Source organism: Clupea harengus, chromosome 3 (assembly GCF_900700415.2).
Source record: "Clupea harengus chromosome 3, Ch_v2.0.2, whole genome shotgun sequence".
NCBI lineage: Eukaryota > Metazoa > Chordata > Actinopteri > Clupeiformes > Clupeidae > Clupea > Clupea harengus.
Genome location: NC_045154.1, coordinates 27312982 through 27336320, shown reverse-complemented (window position 1 = coordinate 27336320; position 23339 = coordinate 27312982). Strand labels below are relative to the sequence as shown.

Here is a 23339-nt window from a genome sequence, read left to right as displayed (position 1 = left end):
CTCAATCCTTTTTGTCTTGTACTTTTCTACCGCAGTGCTAGAACTACCAGACCAGAATTTTGCTCTTCGATTGCGACATCAATTCCGAGCAGACAAAAATAATAATGCATCTCGCTAGTGGACACACTCGATTGAATGGCTTCATGGCAGCTAGAATTACTTGATAAATGAAGATAGCAGCACCACTGTCGATTAAGTAAAGCCTATATTTCAGCTGAAGTCTTGCTTGTGTTCATTTAGTGACTGTAACTGTGTTAACTGTGTAAGCTGTAATTCCTCTTCTTGTATTTACTGCATAACCTCTGGTCAAGAATACTCTTGATGGTTATAAAAATGGTGCTTGTTGTCCTCTACTCAAGTCATTGATTATCACGGCAAACCCTACCCAGCAGTTTCAGGGATGGTCATTCTCCTCTGAACATGGCCCTGAATGTGCAAACCGCCCCAAAACAGCCCTCTAGTTCCTGCAGTGGAAGGACAGAGTTTAAGTTTTCTGTGGTGTTTGGATCACAGAGAAGAAAGTCTGTGAGGTGCAGAACAAATGAAACGCTGGCGCTAAAGGAGTGCTTGATGCACGGTGTAGGAAATGTCATTGTCTGGGGTGCTTTGTTGCTGGAACAGGGCAACATTTGTACAGAACAAAAGGAATCATAAATCAAAGAATTGTCTTTTTGCACTCATTTTCATAATTTGTACACTAATTTTTACTCCCTGCCTTTTACATTACCATGCCATCCCCCATGGGTGACGTGTGATTAGAGCTTATTACATCCTACAATAAGACAAAGACCCAAAGCACTGCCCTAAATTATGTCATTTAGGGAAGAAGCAGTCTGCCAAGTCTGTTATAGCAGCAAATGGGGGATTCTTTGAAAAGTTTCAAGCACAAAATAGTTTATTCAGGCAGAAATCATTGTTTCCTAACCTTTCCCATGTTTTGACTCCATTTTCGATTTATTTTTCACCTTATTTGATGGATACAATATGAAAAACAAATTGTCTTAAGAAAAAAAATTATGTAGAAATGATCTCTTACGTTTTAACTGAATTTCACTGACTGAAGTTAATGTAGAAATTTAGATAGTTTGGTCAACTCGATGAAATGCATGCAGTGCTAATTCTGTCTGGAAGGACTAACCGAGATGCTTTCCTTTAGGATTGCATGATCTTAACCAGCCAGACCTTACCATCGCAGAAGAATGGTAAGATTTCATGTTCCCATGCCACTAGGCAACAGGGAAGTAAACAGCCTTTTTCCTATGCTGCTTTGTTCTTTGATTCTGTTCATGTATGTTTATGGAGACACCTGCATGGAGCTGACTGCTGTATGGAGCTGACTGAGTCGTTTTTTTGGTCCTCTCCAGGAATTATTGTGAGACTGACGTCGACCCTGATCATCGCAAGCTTACTCAGATGGAGGCTGTCTTCAGATATCTCTCAGGGAAGGACCCTGATCTGGAGTGTGAGTGTGTGACTCTGGACAAATGTACTACTCCATGTCTGCATTTACCATTTACGTTGAATGCAGCGTCAGTTATCTGGATGCTTCATTCTTTGCCTCAGTGTCTTCCCACAATGCACATACATGCAGCTGTACTTTCAGAAATGTGCTTAAAGAACGAAAGAATGAAGGAATAAATTAATAAATAAATGTATGAATGAATGTTGACCGTCATACATGTGATGCACTAACACAGATAAGACATTGGACCAGCCTTGCAGCAATGTACCAGCAGATGCATTGGTTGACAGTCACATCTCTGCCATTTCAGGTGATGAAGTGCTGCTGCAGCAGCTGCTACTGGATGCTGTGGTGACTGCTCCAATGGAGGCCTACTGGACTGCCATGATGATGGATGCTGCAGGGTAAGAGAGAGGGGTTCATGTTCTCACGTAGGTGTGTTGGAAACCAGTGAGATCAACCAAACCAGACTTCCCTAACGCCCCTTCCTCTGTTCCTTCCCAGAATTGATCCAGGAGTGGAGACGGCGTTCCTGGGAACCCGCTCTGGGCTTTTGCGAGTCACCAGATATGCAGGCAGTGAAAGGCGGATTGCAAAGTAAGTGACACTGACATGCAGGAGATTGGAATGGGTGAATCAGATCTGACCACGTGCTCTATGTGGACACCCTTGGGATGGTGGAAACACGTTAGGGTTTATAGATGTCACGCACACTTTTTTATTTATCATTGCTATCATATGATTAAAAAAAAAAAAATGGACTTACAGAGCAGGTAGGGAATACTTGCTTGTCAGGAGGTCAGCTCTGTGAAAATCGAACCCAAGACCTTGGTGTTGTTGATGCCTTCTTCTATCAGCTGAGATACAGGAATAGTTTTTTCATCCCACAGGAAATTCCTTACCAAGGCAGATAAGCAGAACCTCTTCACTCTGGACCACTTCCCCGACTGGTATCGGATAGCAGCGGAGAACCCCCCTGGGAAGTTCCTCTTCTACACGCCTCAAGATGAGGACAGCAAAGGTGTGCCACCATCACTGCATCCAGCTGCTGCCTGTGTGGCTGATTGCCATTTGGTGAAAATAGCTTAAACCTAACTTATCCCCCTTTGTTGTACAGGCGGGAAGTTTGTCATTGCCGTTACCGGTGTGACAGTGACGTCTGGACCACGGACAGCGTACGCTGGAGGTAAAAAGCTTTCTTTTTTTTTTATGTGTGTGTTTTTAAGGTCTGCTCATTATAGCGTAACAACACGTTAAAATGATAATCCATTCTAATCAACCACAATGAAACATTGTCAGTTATAATTCTCTCCGTGTCTCTGGGAGACATGCAAACAAAAAAACAGCCAAGTTTAGTTAGTGGTGATACTTTTTGGGATGTGTTTAAAGAGTTTTATGTCTGTGTTACGCCTTCACTTTACCATGTAAGCAAATCATACATATATGTATCTGCTGGCCTGGTGTCATGTCCATGGAATGGTTCCTATGAGAATCTACCTCGAGTGTTATAGTCAGTCATCGGTGAAATGTAGTAAGAGTACACTGTATACAATGTTGATTTATACATGTTGAATGTGAATGTACTACATTTGATGACTGATTCAAAAATAGTTAAGGCTTGGATAAATATTTTTTATTATTTGTTCAATCTCAAAAGATTCAAAAACCAAGATTTGATCTCCAAAACAAGTATTATGATCATTAACAAGTTAGAATTATTTAATAAGTTAGGAATGTTGATTCAAATAGTGGCAGGATTGAACCCGGGGTGCTAGATTGTTAAACCAGTGTGGATTACGCTTAACAAATGTAGGACTTTGGAAAAGGTTTGGTCTTTATTTCCAAAAACACAGAAGATCCAGATGAAATCAGAAGGTAGGGATAGATACCTCATGGACGAAACAGGGCTTATAACCCAGGTGAATTCAAATTCCAGAATGAGACAGAAACAAAGAAGCATCTAACTGCTAAACAGTAGAGAAACAAACCAGGAACATCCAGAAAAGCTCACGGGTAGACAAGCGGTAGCTTCAGCGTGGTGAACCAAGGTACACAGATCACTAAGACTCGTGAGGAGTATGCCAAAGAGCCAGCTATAAATACTACAGTAATTAGTCATTTGACGCTCTGATGAGCAGGTGGGTACAGAAAATGGCGGGAAAAACAAACAAAAGCATGGAAGTAAACATATGGACAACCAAAATAAACACATGATAGTCAACACATGATCTCATAGGTATATGCTAATTGTAGACAGACAAATACACTGTATATTTTAAGAGACAATGAAAAGTTTAAATAAACTGAATAAATAAACCACTCAATTTAATTAAATGTAATCAGCTCCATTGTTTATGTTTAATTTTCTTAATGATCATAGTTTTTTTTATGTATTTAGACATACATAGAAACATCAGTTGAAAACCCCTTCTATCTGAATTAACACTGTGTGACACTATCACATGGATTTGTACAATTTCCTTGGGCTTTATTTGGCTTTTTGACCAGTAGTTTGTGTTGACACAGGGAATAGGAAAATGTCTCTCCTCACATACCCTATGTCCCATACAAACACAAACACAAACAACTTCTTTTCATGGACTAATGTCATCTTTGTGTTCTTCTTGACAATAATTCACAGATTGTTATTGCAGAGGACAGTGTCCCAAACATCAGTACTTGTACTTGTATCTTGTGTTCACCTATTTATTAAGCCAATCAGGACATGAAGGTAAAAAGGTAGTCAATAATACAAAATACAGGAGGACATCAGGTGTCTAAAAAGCAGACTGTCTATTTCTGTCAGAGGAAGGAACGGTGGGTACAGCTCCTTCTTTTTCAGAAGAACAGCAACAAAACAGGGACTGTGGTGACGGCATTAATGTAAATCATACCAGTCAGACACACACCTCTCGTGACAGCACCACCTCAACGTAGGGTATCACCTCTGTCTCTCTCGCTATGACAGGCAGAAGCTCGCGCTTCTCCTCCTGCTCCAGGTCTTTCTCCTCGCTGCCATCTGGTGGCCGCTTGTGCACCTTGCCATTCTTCTCCCTCTGGTACTTGGCGGCCAGTGAGGCGTAAATGCAGCCGTAGGTGGCCGCTGCCACCATCATGACGCACACGATGCCGCACACCACCCCGGCCACCACCACCGTGGCTGCCGCCCGCCGCACACTTACCGCCCTGTAGCGCTGGCGCACACAGTCAGGGACCCCGTCTCCCCCCGGCTCCTGGCCATCTGGGCCCCTGGAGCAGGGCGGGAAGCTGTCTCGCACGCAGTGGCTGAACATCTCGGCCGGGACAGTCCTTATGTCTCGGCCCCACAGCCCTTTGGGCAGACTGCACTCCAGAGCATCCACCTGTCCCCCTGTGCATCCATGGAGTAAAGGAAAAAGAAACATTTCTAGTTAGCATATATTCATTCAAATCATCTCAGTTGGCTGCCAAGTAAAGATTTCAAAATTAGCCTTACATCCTGTGGTCTGTTCTACGCTTCCATTTTGGCTAAATGAGGACATAGAAAGTTGCGCGTTTCTGCTTACATCCTCATCGAAATCATCTGGTAACATTTTAGAATTAGCCATGCACTCTGGGAATTGTATGCATGCATTTGACCTTTTTTTATATTGCACTGCTACAAAAAGCCGTAGCAGGTTAAATTAGCATTGGGACACTTTTGCACCCGTCCCTGGGCTCTTGACTGTATGTTACATGCGCCTCACGGAGCCTCACTCACCCCTGTAGAGCATCCACTCCAGCCAGTGCTTGAACTCCACCAGGCTGCAGTTACACTCCCAGGGGTTTCCCACCAGCAGGAGGCTCTGCAGCTCGGAGAGGGCCTCAAACTCGGCCCGCTGCACATTTCTCAGTCTGTTGGCCGCCAGGGAGAGCCACGTGAGCTCCTGGAGCCCCCCCAGCAGCCCTCTGGGCAGCGAGGTCAGTCTGTTCAGGGACAGGTCCAGACGCTGGAGTTGTGTCAGGCTCTGGAAGAGGTCAGTGCTGAGAGCGTGCAGGCCGGTGTCGCTCAGGACCAGCTCCGTCAACTTGCCCAGCTCACTGAAGAGGTCCGCAGGCAACTCTAGCAAGGGGTTACTGGAGAGGTCCAGCCGCTCTAGCCGACTCAGATTAGAGAATGCCCTCGTGTGAAGCACGGAGAAATTATTACTGGAGAGGTCAAGGCTCTGCAGGCTGCTTACGCTGGAGAAGATCCCAGGCTCCAGAGCACTGAGGTTGTTTCTTGAAAGCTGAAGGATGCAAATACCTTGGGGTAGCTGAGCAATGATGAGGCGCAAGGAGGCTGTGCTCTGGTCATTGCAGACCGCATCGGTGCCTGCACAGACACAGGTAGAGGGGCAGCCTCCAATGATTGTTAATGTCCCCAGCAGGCAAAAGAGAGATGCATATGCTGCAAGAGCTAGGATGGAAAAAAGGTTTTTAGTATCTAGAAATTGAAAGCTCCTAATAACACAGGACAATGGATAACACTAGGAATGGTGATTACGAATCATTACTTTACACTGTGGTTTTTTCTGTCCTATTATTCAGTACAATTGGTGGTAATCCATTTGAAATTTGAGGATTTTTGTGAAGGAATATAGTTGAAGACTTACACAGTCCATGCATTCTGTATCTGGTCACCTTAGTGAGGAACCACATGTCTGATCAGCACATCATGGCCCAGCACTAAACTCTTCATCAAGTGCTCTTCTGGCCTTCATGTTAAACGGGTTGGATCCGATCGCCACAGGAGTAGCTCCTCTATGATCTGGTGCTGCCAAAGAGAACAAAAGAAAAACATCAGGGGTGGATACAATGGTTGACAAAACTTTGGAAATTGTAGGGTCTGAGGTTTTTGGAGTCATATTCTGTTGTGTCCTCACATGCATGTCAGAACGTTCTGCATAGTGTGGAGTCATGTGACTTGGACTTCTTTATCGTAGTTCAGTTTTGGTGAAACTTTTTAGACAGTTTACTCAATTAAGTTAATGTAATGGAATTCAGATGTTAAACGACAAACATCAAATTTGATAATGCACAACAGGTACTACTTACAAAATGTACGTGTGAGAAAAAAAAAAACCTTTGCTTGAAATGCTTGTAATGCATTGCCAAAGAAACGAAAGGCTACAAACTAAGACTCATGCAGGCCATACTCTCTTGAATTCACTGCTCAAAAGGATTTAATATTCAGCTCTTACTATCAGCCCACATTCAGCAAGCATGCCTTTATTTAAGCACTGAATATAAAAGGAGCCCCACTGTATTAAAAGATGGGAGTGACTGCTGCTGCTGCTGCAAGGTCTGTTGACTTTTAAGATTCCTAGAAAGGAACTCCATAGAGCACTGACATTGTGTGACAAGGGTACTACTATTAGACGTCATCTCTTAAAGTAACATAATGCAACAATTTACCTTAAAATAACAGCTTCAAAATCATTTTGGTTATACACTGACAGAGAAGGGCATCTGTGCCACAGCACGCCTGGTGCGCCCTGTATTGCAACTTTGGGGTACAGGGCACGAGACCTCTCGCGAGAACTACGTAATGCTTTATGGCACCACCTCACGCAACAACAACAACTAGATCCACGCACTAGCTGTAAGAGGATGCCAGCGCAGTATTCTGTACATGGACATCATGGCAGAGGCGATGAAGAAACCGAGGAATATGTTTGTCCGAGGATAGGAAGAGAAAAAAACAGAGTAACCGAGCAAGAGACCGAACAAGTAACCGAGCAAGTCAGATACCGAGCTGGCCTTCTTTCTGTTGGACTACTCAGTAATAACTTCTTAGCTGTCTTGCTATGTATGTTTGCTGTATGGTTGATGTTTGGTTGTGTTAGGAAAGTTGTGGACCCACTCAACAAATACACCTGTACGCTGTCCAATTAGGGGGTCTCAAAGTCCAATTCTAGCGGAAGGGAGCTTTAAATTAAACTAATATCTCTTACGGTTCCAAGTGTACAGTTGTCTTTCAGGGGAACATGCACAGCTAGGTAGCCACAGGAGGGTAAATAACCCAAGAAAATGACCCCCTGATGCCCATCCAACAGTCATGTCTGACGCTGGACAGCTTTTTCCACACCGGAGGATCTTTACATACATGTTTCTCAATTTTGATTCAGATTTATCATTGTACTAGTGTTGTATGATGAGTCTCTTCACCATGATTGAACTGTGTATCTCGTGAGATGGAGGAGAGGATTCTCTAAGGCATTAGGAGGAGTTATAGGAGTTATAAAGAACCTACTTGTGTGCAAGTAGGAAAGTGAACCTTGCTTTCTGATTTTTTTTTCATAGCCATTTTCTATACACTTATCAGTGTTTCTAGTGTATCGGTGCAGTATATAATTATAGTCAGTGCTATACACTCTTTGGGCCTGTTGGCTCTGGCAAACATCACAACTCTTTTTTCAAATGGAAAGGATGGAATGGAAGCTGTTGTCTCTGAGAATGTGATGGTGTTACACTCAGCTTGCTTAATAAGCACATCAGTTGGCAATATTGCCTTTCTTTTCTTTTCTCAAATAACATCTCCATATGTAGGAAGTTCATGCTACTACAAGGGTTTTGTTTCCTTTGTGGTTTTTTTTTTGTATGGTTATCCTCTCGGTCCTGCACCCTGGTCATTCCTCTGTGGATGATGGTGCGTTCTTGTTCTGTCCATCTCCCATAGACTGTCCTTTCGAGCAGACACATGTGCAATGTAGCACACTGACTGAATGACTGAGTGACTTTTTAGGACAAGAGAGAGATGGTCTCTCATGCACTCGAGCTCTTGTAGAAAGCCATTAAGTGCTGCCCCTCAGGCTTGTCCTTTGTCATAGCAGAAGGAAGCTGCAACTCTTTCTCCGAATGGAGACGTTCCCAGAGGTGCACTCAGGGGCCGACTGTCACTCATGAGTGGCTCTCCTCCCATTTTTGGTGGCAGGGACATTAATAACCGTAAGCATTACACTTAGTGAACTGTGAAGTGATGACGGCTCTTTTAAACTTCATTACTGCTGCGGGTATACTTTAGCTGCTTCATCTGCCCCAAATAAACCACTGGCCATGCTGCATGACAAACATTTATTGGCCTTTCCTTGTCTTTTAGTTAACTGTTTTGTTTTCTTTCTGGCAGTTATTAATCATCGGTAATATACCAGCCATAATCACTACTTGGTGTTTCCTGCTTTGGATTATGATTTCAGCTCTGTGGTATTTATGAAGCCCTCGGTGTTCTTAAGAGCGAGAGAGCAACCTGGTGGAGCTTAGGGATCACCGGCGGGCCTCGCACAGGATCACCCACGTGTAAAGGAACCACAATCAGACAGCCAAAAACCCATTTGCTCACACACTGCACTGGACTGATAAGTCTGTTTGGGGCTGTTTGGGGCTTAATCAGAGTAAAAGGGTTGAGGTCATCCATGCCAGCACATGGATCAAGAGGTACCGGGGAGCATGAAATCTAAGTGGTACGGCATGTCTGAGGTGCAGATCAGCTTTCATAAAGCAGAACAGTGGGACTGGGGTGATCAGACACCGGTCATAAAGCAGAGCAGTGGGACTGGGGTGGTCAGCGACTATGTCCAGTCGTCAGGCACAAATGGAGTTGAAAGTACACGAAAGCATAATGACACCTGATAACACGTATCTGTTATTGCCATAAACATGTAAGTGTAGATATAATAACAATATTTACTGTATGTGGTCACAGTCCTCAATGTTGATGAGAAGTATAGTATAGAAATATATATATATAAACATTTTTGTAATCTAGGTATTGATGTATTCACATTATTAGCACCACAGTGTCAGTTTGTAATTGTCGACTAAGCATGTAAAGATTGTCAAAGTGTTTCCACTCACCTTCCGCTCTTCATCTGGGAGTTTTTTTCTCTAAAGAATACGAAATTGCATTTTGCATTTGTTTGCTAGAAATACATTAAAATAGTGTTGAAAAAGTCCTTTTTGTGCTCCGCATGGGTGATTGGATGCTTGGATGTTCATGTCCTGTAGTCAGGGTCCCAGTCCGCGCATCTCGTGCCTCTGTGGCTGATGTGTCTCTGTGGCTGATGTTTAGACTGTGGCTCCGCCAGTGGACATCCCAGCATCTGGGAAATGCATTCCTCTTTCAGGACATCTCCCCCTCCCTCCCTGCCTCCATCCGTCCCTCCCTCCATCCCCTCTCTCTCTCTATGTCTCTCCTGCACCCCCCACTCACACACAGCTAAATAGTCAATCTCTCTTGCACTCACTCTCTCTCTCTCTCTCTCTCTTTCTGCAAGTGTGTGTGCGCACGAGTTTATCTCGGCTGATCTGAGATAAGCATGTGAGTGTGTCACAGCTTACTGTGGAAATGGATGTGTGGCAGAAAGAGAGAGAGAGAGGGAGGGAGGGAGGGAGAGAGAGAGAGGGGAATTAAAGCTGTGAGAGTGGTAGGATGTATTTGTAGGAAAGAGAAAACTTTTCTCTTCAAACATTGCTCACTTGCCATCGGCATACACTCACTGAACCCACAGATGGGGACATTCCTATTTTCATGTCACAATTTCTTCTGCTTTTTTAATCCAGCTATCGGAGTGCAAATGTCATTCTCTTCACTGCAGGACATGCTGTTGTCTATTGCAATTCAGGTAAGTTACTGCTGCAAAAAGCGAAATCTCACTCAGTCTCGCTCTCTCTCTCACACACACACACACACACACACACACACACACACACACACACACACACACACACAAACAAAGTCACCCACTCTCACACACCAGTGAGCACAAGCACACAATACACATTTTTTCATGGTTATTGCTATTCAACTTATATAATAATGCATCTCTCATTTATACTTTCTCCCTTCACGCCTTTGGGCAGCCCAATGACACAGACGTAAGTAGCCTGCTTAATGTACTTTATTCCTGAAAGTACAATTGAAGTGCTTTTTGCTTTTTGTACAGTTCAATACAGACACAAACGTTGTGCCTTTACACTCTATGCAGTTGTCACTGTCCATTTATTTATTTATTTCTCCTCTGTCATTTCTTTCTGCAGTGCAGCAATGTGGAAGGTGTCTGTCCTCTCAGTTGTGATGGCATAGTAAGTTCACATATCACTCGCACACGTTCTTATGCTTGGAATTGTTAAGGCACCTTTACATTATCACTCAAATGAACTAAATCTGTTCCATTGTGATGAACTGTGTTGGAGAACCCTCCTAGTTATCGGTTGAGGGAGAGAGACTCCCATAAGACCCAAGCCTCAGTTCACGTGCACTGTACAGTATGAGTCATGTCCATGTGGAGAAGCCACCCTAGCCAACCTTACAGTCAACTCCGATTTTCAGCAGAACACCCTTGCTCACAGTGACATCCAGGCTAAATCTGTGTACGCTGTGTGTGTGTGTGTGTGTGTGTGTGTGTGTGTGTGTTTGTTACACTGAAAAGCAGTTGCACATAATAAGACTTGCACCTCTGAAATAACTGCAAGATGCCACACTGCAGTCTGGAGTCATGTTTGAGACTCTGCTTTGCTTCTAGGACCTCAACTGCTACATTGTTGACCACAATGGATTCATTCTGATCTCCAAAGAGAACAATGATGTGAGTATAAACTAGTCCAGTTCACCACTGTTCACAGCACTGCACTGTTCACTATCACTGAAAATCACTATCATTTGAAAATCACTATCACGGAAAATCACTATCACTGAAAATCAATATCATTTGAAAATCAATATAATTTGAAAATCACTATCACTGAAAATCAATACCATTTGAAAATCACTATCACTGAAAATCAATATAATTTGAAAATCAATATCATTTGAAAACACAGCAACCAATACAACAGGCGGCTATGTATCTTGGCATATTAATATGAGAGTGAGTGTGTGTACGTGTGTGTCTGTGCAGGCCTGTATGTATCATGGCATATTAATATGAGAGTGAGTGTGTGTACGTGTGTGTCTGTGCAGGCCTGTATGTATCATGGCATATTAATATGAGAGTGAGTGTGTGTACGTGTGTGTCTGTGCAGGCCTGTATGTATCATGGCATATCAATATGAGAGGGAGTGTGTGTACGTGTGTGTCTGTGCAGGCCTGTATGTATCATGGCATATTAATATGAGAGTGAGTGTGTAAAGGGGGGATGGTATAACATATGTGCTATAAACAGCGTCTGGAGCATCTGGCGGTGCAGGACACTTATGGTGCCTAATCCTGCACAGATGCATCACGGTGGACAGGGACCAAGGGCATCTGTATGGCAGCACATCAAAGAGTGTGTGTGTGTGTGTGTTTGTGTGTGTGTGTTTTTGTGTGTGTGTGTGTGTGTTGGAGATTCAAATGGACACATTCATTGAATATAAGCATCTTCTGCCCATCTAAAGCTTTGCAGAGCCTTTAATTGCACTTGTGAGGTGAACATGGCTTAGTATAGAGTGCTCTCCATAGACCCCAGCAGCTGTACACAATGGATAGGTTCTCTTTTTATTGCGTAATCTGAACATGGAGTGGTTGACATGTTATTGGTGCTGCATGGAATATTCACTGTGGGAGGGCTTCCTGCCTGCTGTGCCTACCTCTGTGCCAGTCTCTCCTCTCCTTCCAGCGGAGCAGCCCATCCAACAGCATCACACTCAGGGCCACTCAATCAAGCATACCGTTATGTCACACTAATTCAGTCTGGCAGGCTCCGTGAAACAGGGAACGGGTTCAGTGTTTGTGTTTTTTGCTGGATATACGGGGATAAACACACACACACACACACACACACACACACAGATAATTACTTATGAGTGGGTGAAATCTGCTCTCTCTTTATCAGGTTGGTAAATTCTTTGGGGAAGTGGATGGGTCAGTGATGGCACAGCTGCTTAAAACTGGCTTGTACAAGAGGTAAGAGGGTCATGTAAGCAGGCCTTATATCCTGCATTATACTATATATATGTGGATAGAACTTGATTTGTATATGTTATCACTGAATACTGAATATAAAAAAATCACTTTTTAATATTTTACTATATTATATACTGTATGTTTTTTTTATTTTAATTTGTCATACAAATAATAATACTAATTTGTAATACAAATGAAGCTATTTTTAGGGTTTCCCACAGGCAGTTTGTCCACATTTGTGGGCTTGTCTGACTGTGTGTGTATCAGTCTATCAGTGGGATGTTTGCGGTTGTGATTGACTATTATTTTTCAATAATGCAGGGTATCGCTGTATGACTATCAGGCCATGTGCAGGACTTCTCATGGCCACTCGAGTGATGCTCGGCCTCTGCTTAGTGTGAGTTCCCTGTATCCCCAGCCTTCAGGGCTTACCACTAGCACTGGATGGTAACACCACACTTAGCACTAGCACAGGCTGGTAACACCACACTTACCACTAGCACTGGATGGTAACACCACACTTACCACTAGCACAGGCTGGTAACACCACACTTACCACTAGCACAGGCTGGTAACACCACACTTAGCACTAGCACAGGCTGGTAACACCACACTTACCACTAGCACAGGCTGGTAACACCACACTTAGCACTAGCACAGGCTGGTAACACCACATAACACCTGAAGAAGGCTCTTTGACTGTCGCTGTTCCAGAGAGCAATGTTGAGGACTGTTGGCACACCACACTAGTTGACATTTCTATTGCAATACACAAGAATATGAAAAGACATCAAATGCTAATCATTTCTATTCTATCCCTTTCTCTGCAGCCTTTCTATAACTTGATGACTGTGGTTAAGTGGTTCATGTCCAACTTCATGCTGTGAGTGCTCTTATGGTTTTGGATAGTTTAGATTTGCCTCTAGAAACGGTGGCTAATTTTTATTTCGGCATTTCGGATACATATAACCATAAAAACATGTCTTAATGAATGAATGAATGAATTAATTTGTATCTTAAATTAAATGAATACATTTTTTATGATGATTTTTGTGTTGGATCACATTTAGTTAGTTATAAAACTGTCACTGACTTATTTGTTTTGATTTTACTTGAAGGTATTTGTTGGAATTCAACATCTTTGGACTTTGGCACTCTGACCATGTGGCAGATGGTAAGTTGTGGCATTTCCGTGTGTCCTGCGACTTTGCTGCAAAAGATGAGAAGTTAAAGAAGCTTAAAGCCTCCCAAAATATGGGAGATTAAAGCGTCACTTGACCGTCAATATTAGATACGAAAAAAAATGATAAAAAAAAAGTGGATGAGCTCCTTTGCCCTGAAAAAAGGAGGGATTTTTGCACAACTTCATGTTGCCAGCTTCATAAATCCTCTACACTAATTTCATACTGTGGCCTCTCTCATTTTCTCCATCCTATCCCTCATCATTGCACTGTCATCACCCTGCTGTGTTCTCATCTTCCTCTGTCCCATTGCGCTCACACAGCCAAGTCTGGGTACCATGCAGGTAAGTAACCATGTCATACCATCACATTGCCCCGTTTAGCTTGGCCTGGTGTAGCAACTAGTCATATTAGTGCTTAGGCCGAGCCTTAGTGGTGAGGGTGGCACACTGTGTGTATCATTATGTCTGTGTGTGTGTGTGTGTGTGTGTGTGGGTGTACGCGTACGTGTGCGAGAGAGAGAGTGAGTGAGAGAAACAGAGAGAGAGAAAGAAAGAAAGACATAGTGAAAGAGAAGGAGGGTGTGTGAGCATATGTTGGGTCGGCGTCAGTGTAACTGGTGAATGCTCACTTTCCAGGCCACAAGCAGAAGAAGGTAGACTTCATGCAGCCCTGTGACACGGAGTACCCCGGCTTCATGTATGAGACATCCATCACTGAGACCAACAGCATCATCAAATGTGGCCGCTGTCAGAAGTAAGTGCGAGAGGCTGGCGTGGAGAGACAGGTCTCCCGTCACAGGTCACACTGAAAGCTATACGTTATGCTGATAGGAGATAGTAGCTAGATGGTGGTAGTAAAAGTGATTTAGGCTAGTGGATATGCTGACTATACTTAAGTAGAGAGAGGTTATCCAGTTACTGTCCATGGTGTAGCAGTAGAAACCTGGCATTTTCCAGAGTTTTCCCTTGCCAGCCTCTCACAAGTTATGAGGCTGCATTGGATAAAGGCATACAATACAAAGATTACTTTTAAAAAAGGCATGTAGGATTAAGCATGTCATGGAGGATTAAGATGAAGAGAGAGAGAGTGAGCAGCGTATACCAGTGGCCTTACATACTTATTCTTTGTTCCAGGATGTTTGTTTTGCAGCAGATCCGTAACACAAATCTGGTGATGGTGGTTGTGCAAGCGGACTGTGACTGTTCTCGCCAGTATTCACCTATCACATTGGACCCAAAGGAAGTCAAATATATCCTTTCCAAATGTTATGTTATTCTTTACTGTGTTATTGTCAGGGTATAAAGTAGGATTCAGACGCAGCTAGATTTTGACCTTAAGTGAGTTTTATACACTATCAGGTAACAGGGCAAAACACAGAAGGGCAAAAGTCTTTCAAAACGTGGGCAAAAATACTAAACTAGAAACAGGCAGAATTCGACACCAGGGAGTCTCAAAACAGGCAAACATTTCAACCAAAACCAGAGTCCAATATCCAGACAGAGGTCAACAACCAGAGGTAAGGCAGAATCCAAAACAACAGGCAGAAAAAGTCCAAAGAACAGGCAGAATATAAACCAGTACTGACAAGTAATTTCACCAAAAGGCTGATGATATGTGTCTACTGGAGTTCTTGCAATGCAGTTGTGCGTGATTGACCTTATTCCAACCATTTGCCGACATAGGCCTTTGTTAATATTACGTTTTGTATTTGTAATTATCATGGATACAAACAAAATCACATTGAAAAAAAAATACTCCCATAATTTCTTGTAACACACCACATACTAATGAACTAATCCAATCAGTGTCCCAACTGTACAGTTATTGTAGTCACATGCTCATACTCATCCCAAGTTCAAATGAACCCCAGTAGATCCATAACAGCAGTAAGACTGTGACAAATCAATCAGTGTGCTGTGCATGGGTACCTAAGGGTGCATTGCACCCCCTCATTCATTTCTACAGCACCCTTACTGTTTTTGTTCCGGATCCATCCCTGTTGTGTAACGTGTGGGCACCTTATGGTGATCACTCTGTGTATCTGCCTCTTTGTCCACCCATCCACTAATGTGATTATCATTCTGCTGTAAGAGGTTTTTTTCTGGACTGCCTGCATCAAACTATATCAAAATAGAGCTTTAGGTCAGAACTTGTGAAGTTCAAATGACCTTGATCTATTTTTGTCCCGCTCTCATTTTATTAAAATTCCAGGTGACAATATCACCTGCAGGTGCTGGGTGTAGGCCAGTAAAAGTGACAGAAATGACAATATTGCATATTTCTGTTGTCACATGTGTGACCCGTTAGTGGTTTTCATCTTCTGTATTCATGTTAATATTTTAAATGTTAGTTTCACACTTATATTGAATCTGTTTGGCCAATATATTTGAAGCACTTTAACTCTTACAGAAGAAGGTAGAACATTGTCTCTCTCCATCCCTGGGCACTGAGGCTATGATGACCACAGCTCAGTTATTCAGTTTCCAGGGCTGCAGGAATATTTGAGAGAAGCCCACTGTAATTGTATCACCCTTAACCCCTCTGCACATAACGCCACAGTGAAGTGTAACAGGATGAAGTCTCAGAAGATCCGCCGGCGTCCACAGTCTTGCCATGCTTACCATCCTCATGTAAGGCCCTACCTTTTAGCCAGAGCCATCCTTCCATTGGCATCGCATTAGCACATTAGAACCCTTTCAAATGCATTGAGAAGATATACAAATTAAAAAGACATATCTAGTTTGGGAAATCCTCATGAGTATGTCTGTGTTTCAGTGTTTTGGTATACAATATTTAAAGGAAATATTTTACCCGATAATGGATTTAACTCTCTGATTGCAGGAAAGTTCAAAGGATTGTGGAGGAGCTTGTGAGATCAGTATATCAGTGGCTCTCCTGTTTGCATCCTTGGTGACTTCACTAGGTCTGCGCTGATGGGAAGAACACGGGCCTTCCTCCAATGGAAGTCTCCTAGATGGAAGTGACTGAGAGCAAACACTAAAGAGCAGTTCTGGAAATATATTGTTACTGTAATTTTCCATTTAATACAATAATCTGTTTGTAACAGCAGAAAAATGTATAAGCATCCAAAATGAGTCAAAAGGGGCTCATTTATTACAGATTCATATTCTTCAATCCTATTCCGAATAGAGTGTAGTTAACTTCAAGAACTCAGTGACTAAAGGCCAAATAACACATCACACAATCTCCGGAGAAAAAGGGTTCTTTGCAGAACACCGAAGAGCTGGAGTACAAGGACCTCTACTGGACTTCAGGTGGCACTGCAATCTCGAACATTTAAGAGAGATCTTGGGAATAAAAACATCGCGTTGGACTTTAAAGGAAAACAACCAACTGATCCTGCTCCCTTGTCATAGAGTATAGTGACACTGTGCGTCTACTCACGTGAACAGAAGCATGTTAGTTAAGCAGTAATCTGCGGTGAAAGGACGCCAGAGGTCATGACAAGACTGTGACTGTGATGTAATGCTCAACTCAAATGACCTGTTATGATTTCTCTATGTGTGAAGCAGACAACATGGATGACCTGTTATGATTTCTCTATGTGTGAAGCAGACAACATGGATGACCTGTTATGATTTCTCTATGTGTGACAGCAGTCAGCAGGGATGTTGCCTGGTCTGTTTCATGTAGACTTGACTTGTAGGACTTGCTAAGGCTTAAGCGGCTGATAATCTTAAACATGTTTGTAGATTGATGAAAGAATCTATATATTAAGCACTGATAGGGAAGCAAGATTCTTACTCATTCTAAAATGCATGACTCTACCAAAAATGTATTTCTTACTCCATCTTGATGTTTTTTCAGTTATCTTTCTTTTTCAAATAAACTTTATAAACTTGTGTTTGGGCAAGCAAATGTGTGTAACTTTGAGCTGGTTGTAAGCTAACACATTGCTAACAAATGTCTCTTTTTGCCATGACTTCCCTTTCCCGATCAAAGCATGAATGAATAGTGAAGTTCCATATCTGTGTGAATGTGTGAATGAAACTTTGACAATGGAAACAAGTTCTACACTGTAAAATGATCAGCTTATGTATACATTGTTTGCAAATGATCAACCAGATCATGTGAATGTTTTTTATAACTCTGTCAATGTTAGTTAGATGCATGGCTGGCTGTGTACGGTAACCAAAGCTAAGCTCGTTTACACGAAAACAATAGCCCACTGCTCTGAAAATAAACACTCTGGAGTTGGAGGTACTACTTTCCAGGCCTTAATAACATATTTCTCAATTTAACAGATAACGTATAAATCATTTCACATTTATTTTGGAGCAGTACCCTACTGTTCTTCCTTGTTGCAGCCTGATGCCAATCTCAGATTTGAAGTGCACTCACTGGTGAGTGAAGCAGGTGAGGGCTGGACAGGTGCTGGTGATGCGAGAGGAAGAGTGGCAGAGAGGACGAGCGAGAGAAAGAGTGACAGAGAGGACGAGCGAGAGAAAGAGTGGAAGAGAGGACGAGCGAGAGAAAGAGTGGAAGAGAGGACGAGCGAGAGAAAGAGTGGAGGAGAGGACGAGCGAGAGAAAGAGTGGAAGAGAGAATGAGCAAGAGAAAGAGTGGAGCAGAGAGGAGCAGTTGTTGTCAGTGTCGTTATGTCATCATATAAGCTTGGATGGACTGGGTGATTAAGTCCAGTAAATATTTTACATATTGTTCCTTTAAGAATAAGAGTATGAGACGCCACTCTACAACAGTGACCCTCCAAAACCTTCACTCACAGCTGTATGTAAATTATACTTTCTCCACATCATGATTTTTTCCCACTTGCTCTTTGTACAATTGTGTTTTAAAAGATATACCTGAACCTTTCTTACAGATGAAATATTATACTTGGCTGAAAATGTCTTTTCAGATTGACCCACAGACACAGGGGTGTCAGCAGCCTCCACAGATCCAGACAAGTCGGGTGACTGGACTAGTTCCTCCATATATGCAGCTTCTCCCCTTTTGGTCTTTTAAGCACGCGTGAGCCTGCTGATCCCCCTGTCCTACATGGGATGGATATGACTGTCTCAAAGCAGAGGATAATTATGTTTGGCCCAATGATACAAATACCAGCATATTTCAAAAGTAATTTTTATCTATAACGTCATAAACTGTGTAATTCTAATGTATCATTATATTAAAGCAATTGTCTGAGGTATAGAATTAAAGATTCAGCTCATGGATGTTTAAAATAATTTTACTTCGCACTAATCATGCACTGGGTGGTCCGTCAAGAAGATTACAGCATCATGGCATGGTACTGAGGTGGGATAAAGTAAGGACACAACACAAAGGTCATCAGTGATTAACACCAGCCTCCTATTAGACAGATGTTCAGGCCTGTAAAGTACCCACTGTCTGATGGCTGTCCTCCAGGGCAACTCGGACCAGCTCCAACATTTGCTGGTGCATCCGGCACAAACAAGGGCCAATCCATAACTATCCAAAATATGATTATATGAATATGATATCCCAAACTGAGCGCATTCAGACTATTTTAATATTTTGGCGCTATATAAATAAAATTGAATTGAATTGAACTGAAGTCACAGTTTTTACAGGACTCATTGGTACCAGGTACCTGTCCATGCTGGAGTTTAGGCCAGTGCGTTCATAACAACCAACTTAGCCACAGGTAGTGACGTCACCGTTTAGTAGGGATGGGAATTGATAAGATTTTAACGATTCCGATTCCATTTTCGATTCTGCTTATCGATCCGATTCCTTATTGATCCTCTTATCGATTCTCATTGGACAAGGAAAAAAAGGACAAATGGCTTTATTAACATTAATTGTCTTTTATATAATATTCTCTGAATAGATGATGCACAGCATATACAGTATGTATGTATACATGTACATATCTTAAATAACCAAAAACAAACCTAAGTATAGGTCAACAAACTCTCAAAGTGGGGTCCAGAGACCCATAGCCTAGGGATCCTTTTGCTTGATGCGGTGCCAGGGGGTCCCCAGAAAGAAAAAGATTATTTATTTTGACTATAATTCCAACCATAAATAACATAATGTATGACTGATTTGGTAATGGGTTTCATACAATTTTTGTAATAAAATATCTAAACTCAAAAATCTTTTGAGCCTGGAAAAAAACATCTCCCTGGTCTAATTTGTGGCAGTTAAGGGTTCCTTGATATACAAGTTTTTGAGAACCGGTTCTTGATTCCCATCCCTAGTCATGTGCCTGTGACAAAGAGAGAAACTAGTGTGAACCACAAAACCTTTTCTTTAAAGGACCCATATGTGGTGGCGCTGGTTTCTATGGAGACGGCCAGCTTGATCAGTGCTCATGTTCTGGTCTATTCTCTCTCCAAATTTTTCTCTCTCTTTCTCCCTCCCTCGTTCTCCTGTTGTTCAATTTCTTTCGCTTTCTTTACATCTCTTGTCCTAATCACAATTCTGTTTAGCCTCTTGCTGCTGCTCTCCCTGCCAGAGATTAATTGAATTGTTTTTTGGCATCTCAAAAACATAACACTGCTTTTCAGGCAGAACTTGTTTTGCTGAACAATTTCCCTATTGCCATTGTCTCTGAAGTTTCGGTCTGAGCTCCACCCTCCAAAGCCTTCACCACATCCTCGTCAGGCACAATGTGGCATCAATGTGTTCTATTTCTATGCGATGGCCAAAATCTATTAGAAACATCAACTGCCAAAGTCTTAACTGGGTTTGTTTGACATGACCTGACAGAGAATGCTAGAAACCTTAGAAAATGGTAATTCACTCCACAGGGTCAGTTCTGTTCACCCAAGCCACGTTTTGCTGATGCCAACAGATTAACCATTTACAAATTAAAAGTGCCACTGCTTTGATAATAATCTTCTTCAGTTGTAGGCTGTTATTGAGTAGCCCAGCCTATTGGTTATGGAAGAAATATGGCTGCAAAACGACCTAGGTAGCAACAGTAAACCATGCATTTCTGTAGTCCTTTTTGTCTCAAAATGCTTGAAAAGTGTGAGTTCAAACACTATAAAACACTATTTTCTCGGGGGTATTTGTTTTTTCCTAGCAGCTATATAAATTGTCATTCAAGGATCAACAGTAAAAAACACGGTCTTTCGCTGATATCACAGTTGCGAGGTAATTTAACAAGACTTTTCTGTGATATCCAAAAAAAAAACGGTAAAACTGTACTTTCTTTTCACATCTATGGTTCCTAAACAGAACAGAAAGTGACTATTTGGCCTATAGCGCTTTGCCACTCAGAAACTAAATAACGAGACTATGCCACCCCCATGTGAGTAATGGTCTCAGCCTGGCCACCCCTATAAAAATGTCTGGCTCTGCCACTGCTTGAGAGATTCATTTATATGTTCCCTGGTAGATTTGAAACACACAAAAAAATCTTCCTCTTTCATTTTTCAGCAGGGTGGGGCTGGGCATGAACTCATGTATGTCCTGACCTGACTGATCATCTTCCCCAAAATCTTCACCACAGGAATGCTTGGCCCAGGTGAAGAAGCATTCAGACAGGAACCATAATTTTCACTGGAGATAAGTACCCTGACTGAGGTGTGCTGGTATGTCAGCCTGTGTTCCGGTACACCCACTGTGATAAAGGAATACATACCTCCACAAGCAGAGTGGGAGGAGGAGGAGTATAAATTCGGCACACGACTCAAACTCAGGTCACTTTCAGCAGACCACAGCTCCTATGACAAAGAGGTAAGCCACTGACAAACTTAGATGATGAAGTGTTCAGATATTGGGAGCATTTACTTTATATCATCAATTATTAATTTCAGCTGTCGTAGAAGCTTCAGTCTGAGCTCCACCCTCCAAAGCCTTCACCACATCCTCGAATAGAAAATCTAATTTTGGTCGTCAGGTATCATGGTGATTGGCCAATCAAATTGTTCTATTTATACCAGAAACATCAGCTGCCAAAGTCTTCACTTGGTTTGTTTGACATAACCTGACAGTACATGTAAGAAACCTTAAAAAAGGGTAATTCACTTCACAGGGGCAGTTCTGTTCGCCCAAACCACGTTTTTCAGATGCGGACATATTAACAGTTTAAAATGTATCTTGTCTTGTAGTTTACATTTACATTTAGTAGACAATTTTATCCAAAGCGACTTACAAGGATGTATACACTGAACGATCTCTGCATGTCTTATATCTAGGGTGAAAGTGTGAAAGTATTTTATAGTACAGTCTCCAGAGCTGTACAATACAGATATTGGAGCCGTTTCTATCTTTATATGTGTGCCATGGAGTCACTGAAATGTGAAATGAGAGTGGTATACTGCAAATAATATATGAGTGCATTTGATTATACATTGTTTTTCACTTATGAAATAGCTAGTTGGCAATTCTACATATTTAGCAAAAATCACTACTACATTTACTGTGGCTATTGCATTTATGCTGACAAAATAAATCTGCAAACATCCCATGGCCATTGTTGAAGTTTCTATACCAATAGACCTGCTATTTGCAAATGTCTGCAATTACCAGCCAGGAACATGATCTGACTGAGGCAAGAGAGGAAGCAGTGAATACACATAACTTCAGATGGAGGAAAAGAACAGGACTGGGGGGATCTAATTAGAAAGAGGATGAAGTATGTCAGGAAGTGTGCAGCGAGTTTATTATGTTTACTGCGTCCGAGTGCACAAGACATAATCAGCACCGCAGCCACATGCCGTCAGTTATACAAGGTCATGTTGCAATTAAGCAATGATTTATTTCTCAGTTCAAATTGCAACTATATAATGTAATGTTTATGTTGACTTGGAATTCCCTGCACATATTTTTTTTTTATCTCTCGTACCAAGACATTTAAGTCTCTTAAAGAAATCCTTTGCTGTGTAGTGTATCCATGATTAGGTTTGCAGTTCACTATAGAATTTTTTTAATTATTGTATTTGTATAATTGTAAAATGGCTCAATACAATAATGGTGCTACTGTGTCAATAAACCAGCTAAATACATACTATACACTTAATGTCTATATGCTTCAGTGTGGATGAAATGTTTTGTAATTGTATTTTATAATAAATATTGTATTTTGTAATAAATATAATTAAAAGTAACATACATGTTATAAAACATACTCTTTCAGCCTATTCCCATGGTGTGCAGATGATCCATGCTAAACCATGAACCAATTTTGGAGTATCATTTTTCTAATTTCTACAACTCAATTCTACAAAGTACGGAGTACTCATGGATGGAATAGAGGTATGCATCTGCATCCGCATCTGTTTAGAATATTCTGTATTTAGAAATATTTATCTGTAATTTATCTATTTTTGTATGTTTGGCGATAATTTATGGACAGAATACATATATATATATATATATAATACATATTTTTAACAATATTTTCCTCTTGCCTCATTTCCTCAGATTTTGACAGGGATTGGGATTACATAAATCTTGCGCTGGGTAAGACCCCCAATAGCTTCGCCTTGATGGAGGAATACCAGACTTGGGAGAGGGATCCCAGGACTGAGCTGAGAGAGGGAGACCTGCTCCTGAGAGAAATGAAATGGAAACTGTACCACGCCGGAATTTACTGTGGGAACAACGAAGTCATTGAATTCACAGCTAATGAAAGTATGTGTCTACGTATCATTGGAGGGGCTCTTGATAATAAGTTAGTGTGTTGCACATGTGGAGCACAGGGATTCAAACACATTTTAGTGTATCTTGGTGAAGTGTGCCTTTTAAAATAATGAATGGCAGGTCCTGCAAAGGGAAGGCTTTAAGTCATGCTGAAATAGGCCACGTTTCAGTTAAAAGCCCTTCAGAGGATATTAGCTTCCCTAGAGCACAA

At 41.8% G+C, this 23339-nt stretch overlaps 2 protein-coding genes across 5 annotated transcripts in view; one reads left to right on the top strand and one right to left on the bottom strand.

Annotated features, from left to right (window-relative positions):
- Positions 1-17391, top strand: part of cacna2d4b (calcium channel, voltage-dependent, alpha 2/delta subunit 4b) — a 31915-nt gene extending 14524 nt beyond the window's left edge. For 2 of the 3 annotated variants that reach the window (XM_031565221.2, XM_031565220.2), the window contains 19 exons: positions 1157-1202; positions 1365-1462; positions 1773-1866; positions 1967-2059; positions 2353-2483; positions 2580-2648; positions 10022-10083; positions 10322-10336; positions 10499-10543; positions 10984-11046; positions 12274-12344; positions 12666-12741; positions 13175-13227; positions 13463-13518; positions 13849-13869; positions 14164-14281; positions 14662-14777; positions 16076-16158; positions 16370-17391. In XM_031565221.2, the coding sequence (XP_031421081.1) occupies positions 1157-1202; positions 1365-1462; positions 1773-1866; positions 1967-2059; positions 2353-2483; positions 2580-2648; positions 10022-10083; positions 10322-10336; positions 10499-10543; positions 10984-11046; positions 12274-12344; positions 12666-12741; positions 13175-13227; positions 13463-13518; positions 13849-13869; positions 14164-14281; positions 14662-14777; positions 16076-16158; positions 16370-16462 (1403 nt within the window). In that variant the 3' untranslated portion in view covers positions 16463-17391. The remainder of the gene's footprint in view (positions 1-1156; positions 1203-1364; positions 1463-1772; positions 1867-1966; positions 2060-2352; positions 2484-2579; positions 2649-10021; positions 10084-10321; positions 10337-10498; positions 10544-10983; positions 11047-12273; positions 12345-12665; positions 12742-13174; positions 13228-13462; positions 13519-13848; positions 13870-14163; positions 14282-14661; positions 14778-16075; positions 16159-16369) is intronic. The other variant, XM_031565223.2, reaches the window with a different exon arrangement.
- LOC116220044 (leucine-rich repeat and transmembrane domain-containing protein 2) lies at positions 3081-9660 on the bottom strand. Of its 2 annotated transcripts, XM_031565239.2 has the most exons (4): positions 9317-9660; positions 6076-6236; positions 5202-5879; positions 3081-4832 (listed from the first exon to the last, which is right to left on the bottom strand). In XM_031565239.2, exons 2-4 carry the CDS (start codon positions 6119-6121, stop codon positions 4360-4362), a joined length of 1197 nt encoding a protein of 398 aa, XP_031421099.1. In that variant the 5' UTR covers positions 6122-6236; positions 9317-9660; the 3' UTR covers positions 3081-4359. The 2 variants fall into 2 exon arrangements, with proteins under 2 accessions (XP_031421099.1, XP_031421098.1); XM_031565238.2 differs by lacking the exon at positions 9317-9660 and having other exon boundaries at positions 6076-9285.
- Positions 17392-23339: the final 5948 nt, after the last annotated feature.

Bases quoted from the DNA above. Each gene is read 5' to 3' on its own strand.
- LOC116220044 (XM_031565239.2), bottom strand. From the start codon at position 6,121: ATGTGGTTCCTCACTAAGGTGACCAGATACAGAATGCATGGACTGT. The intron at 5,880-6,075 runs GTAAGTCTTCAA...TTTCCATCCTAG, and splicing joins ATACAGAATGCATGGACTGT to CTCTTGCAGCATATGCATCT. The intron at 4,833-5,201 runs GTGAGTGAGGCT...ATGGATGCACAG, and splicing joins GGAGTGGATGCTCTACAGGG to GGGGACAGGTGGATGCTCTG.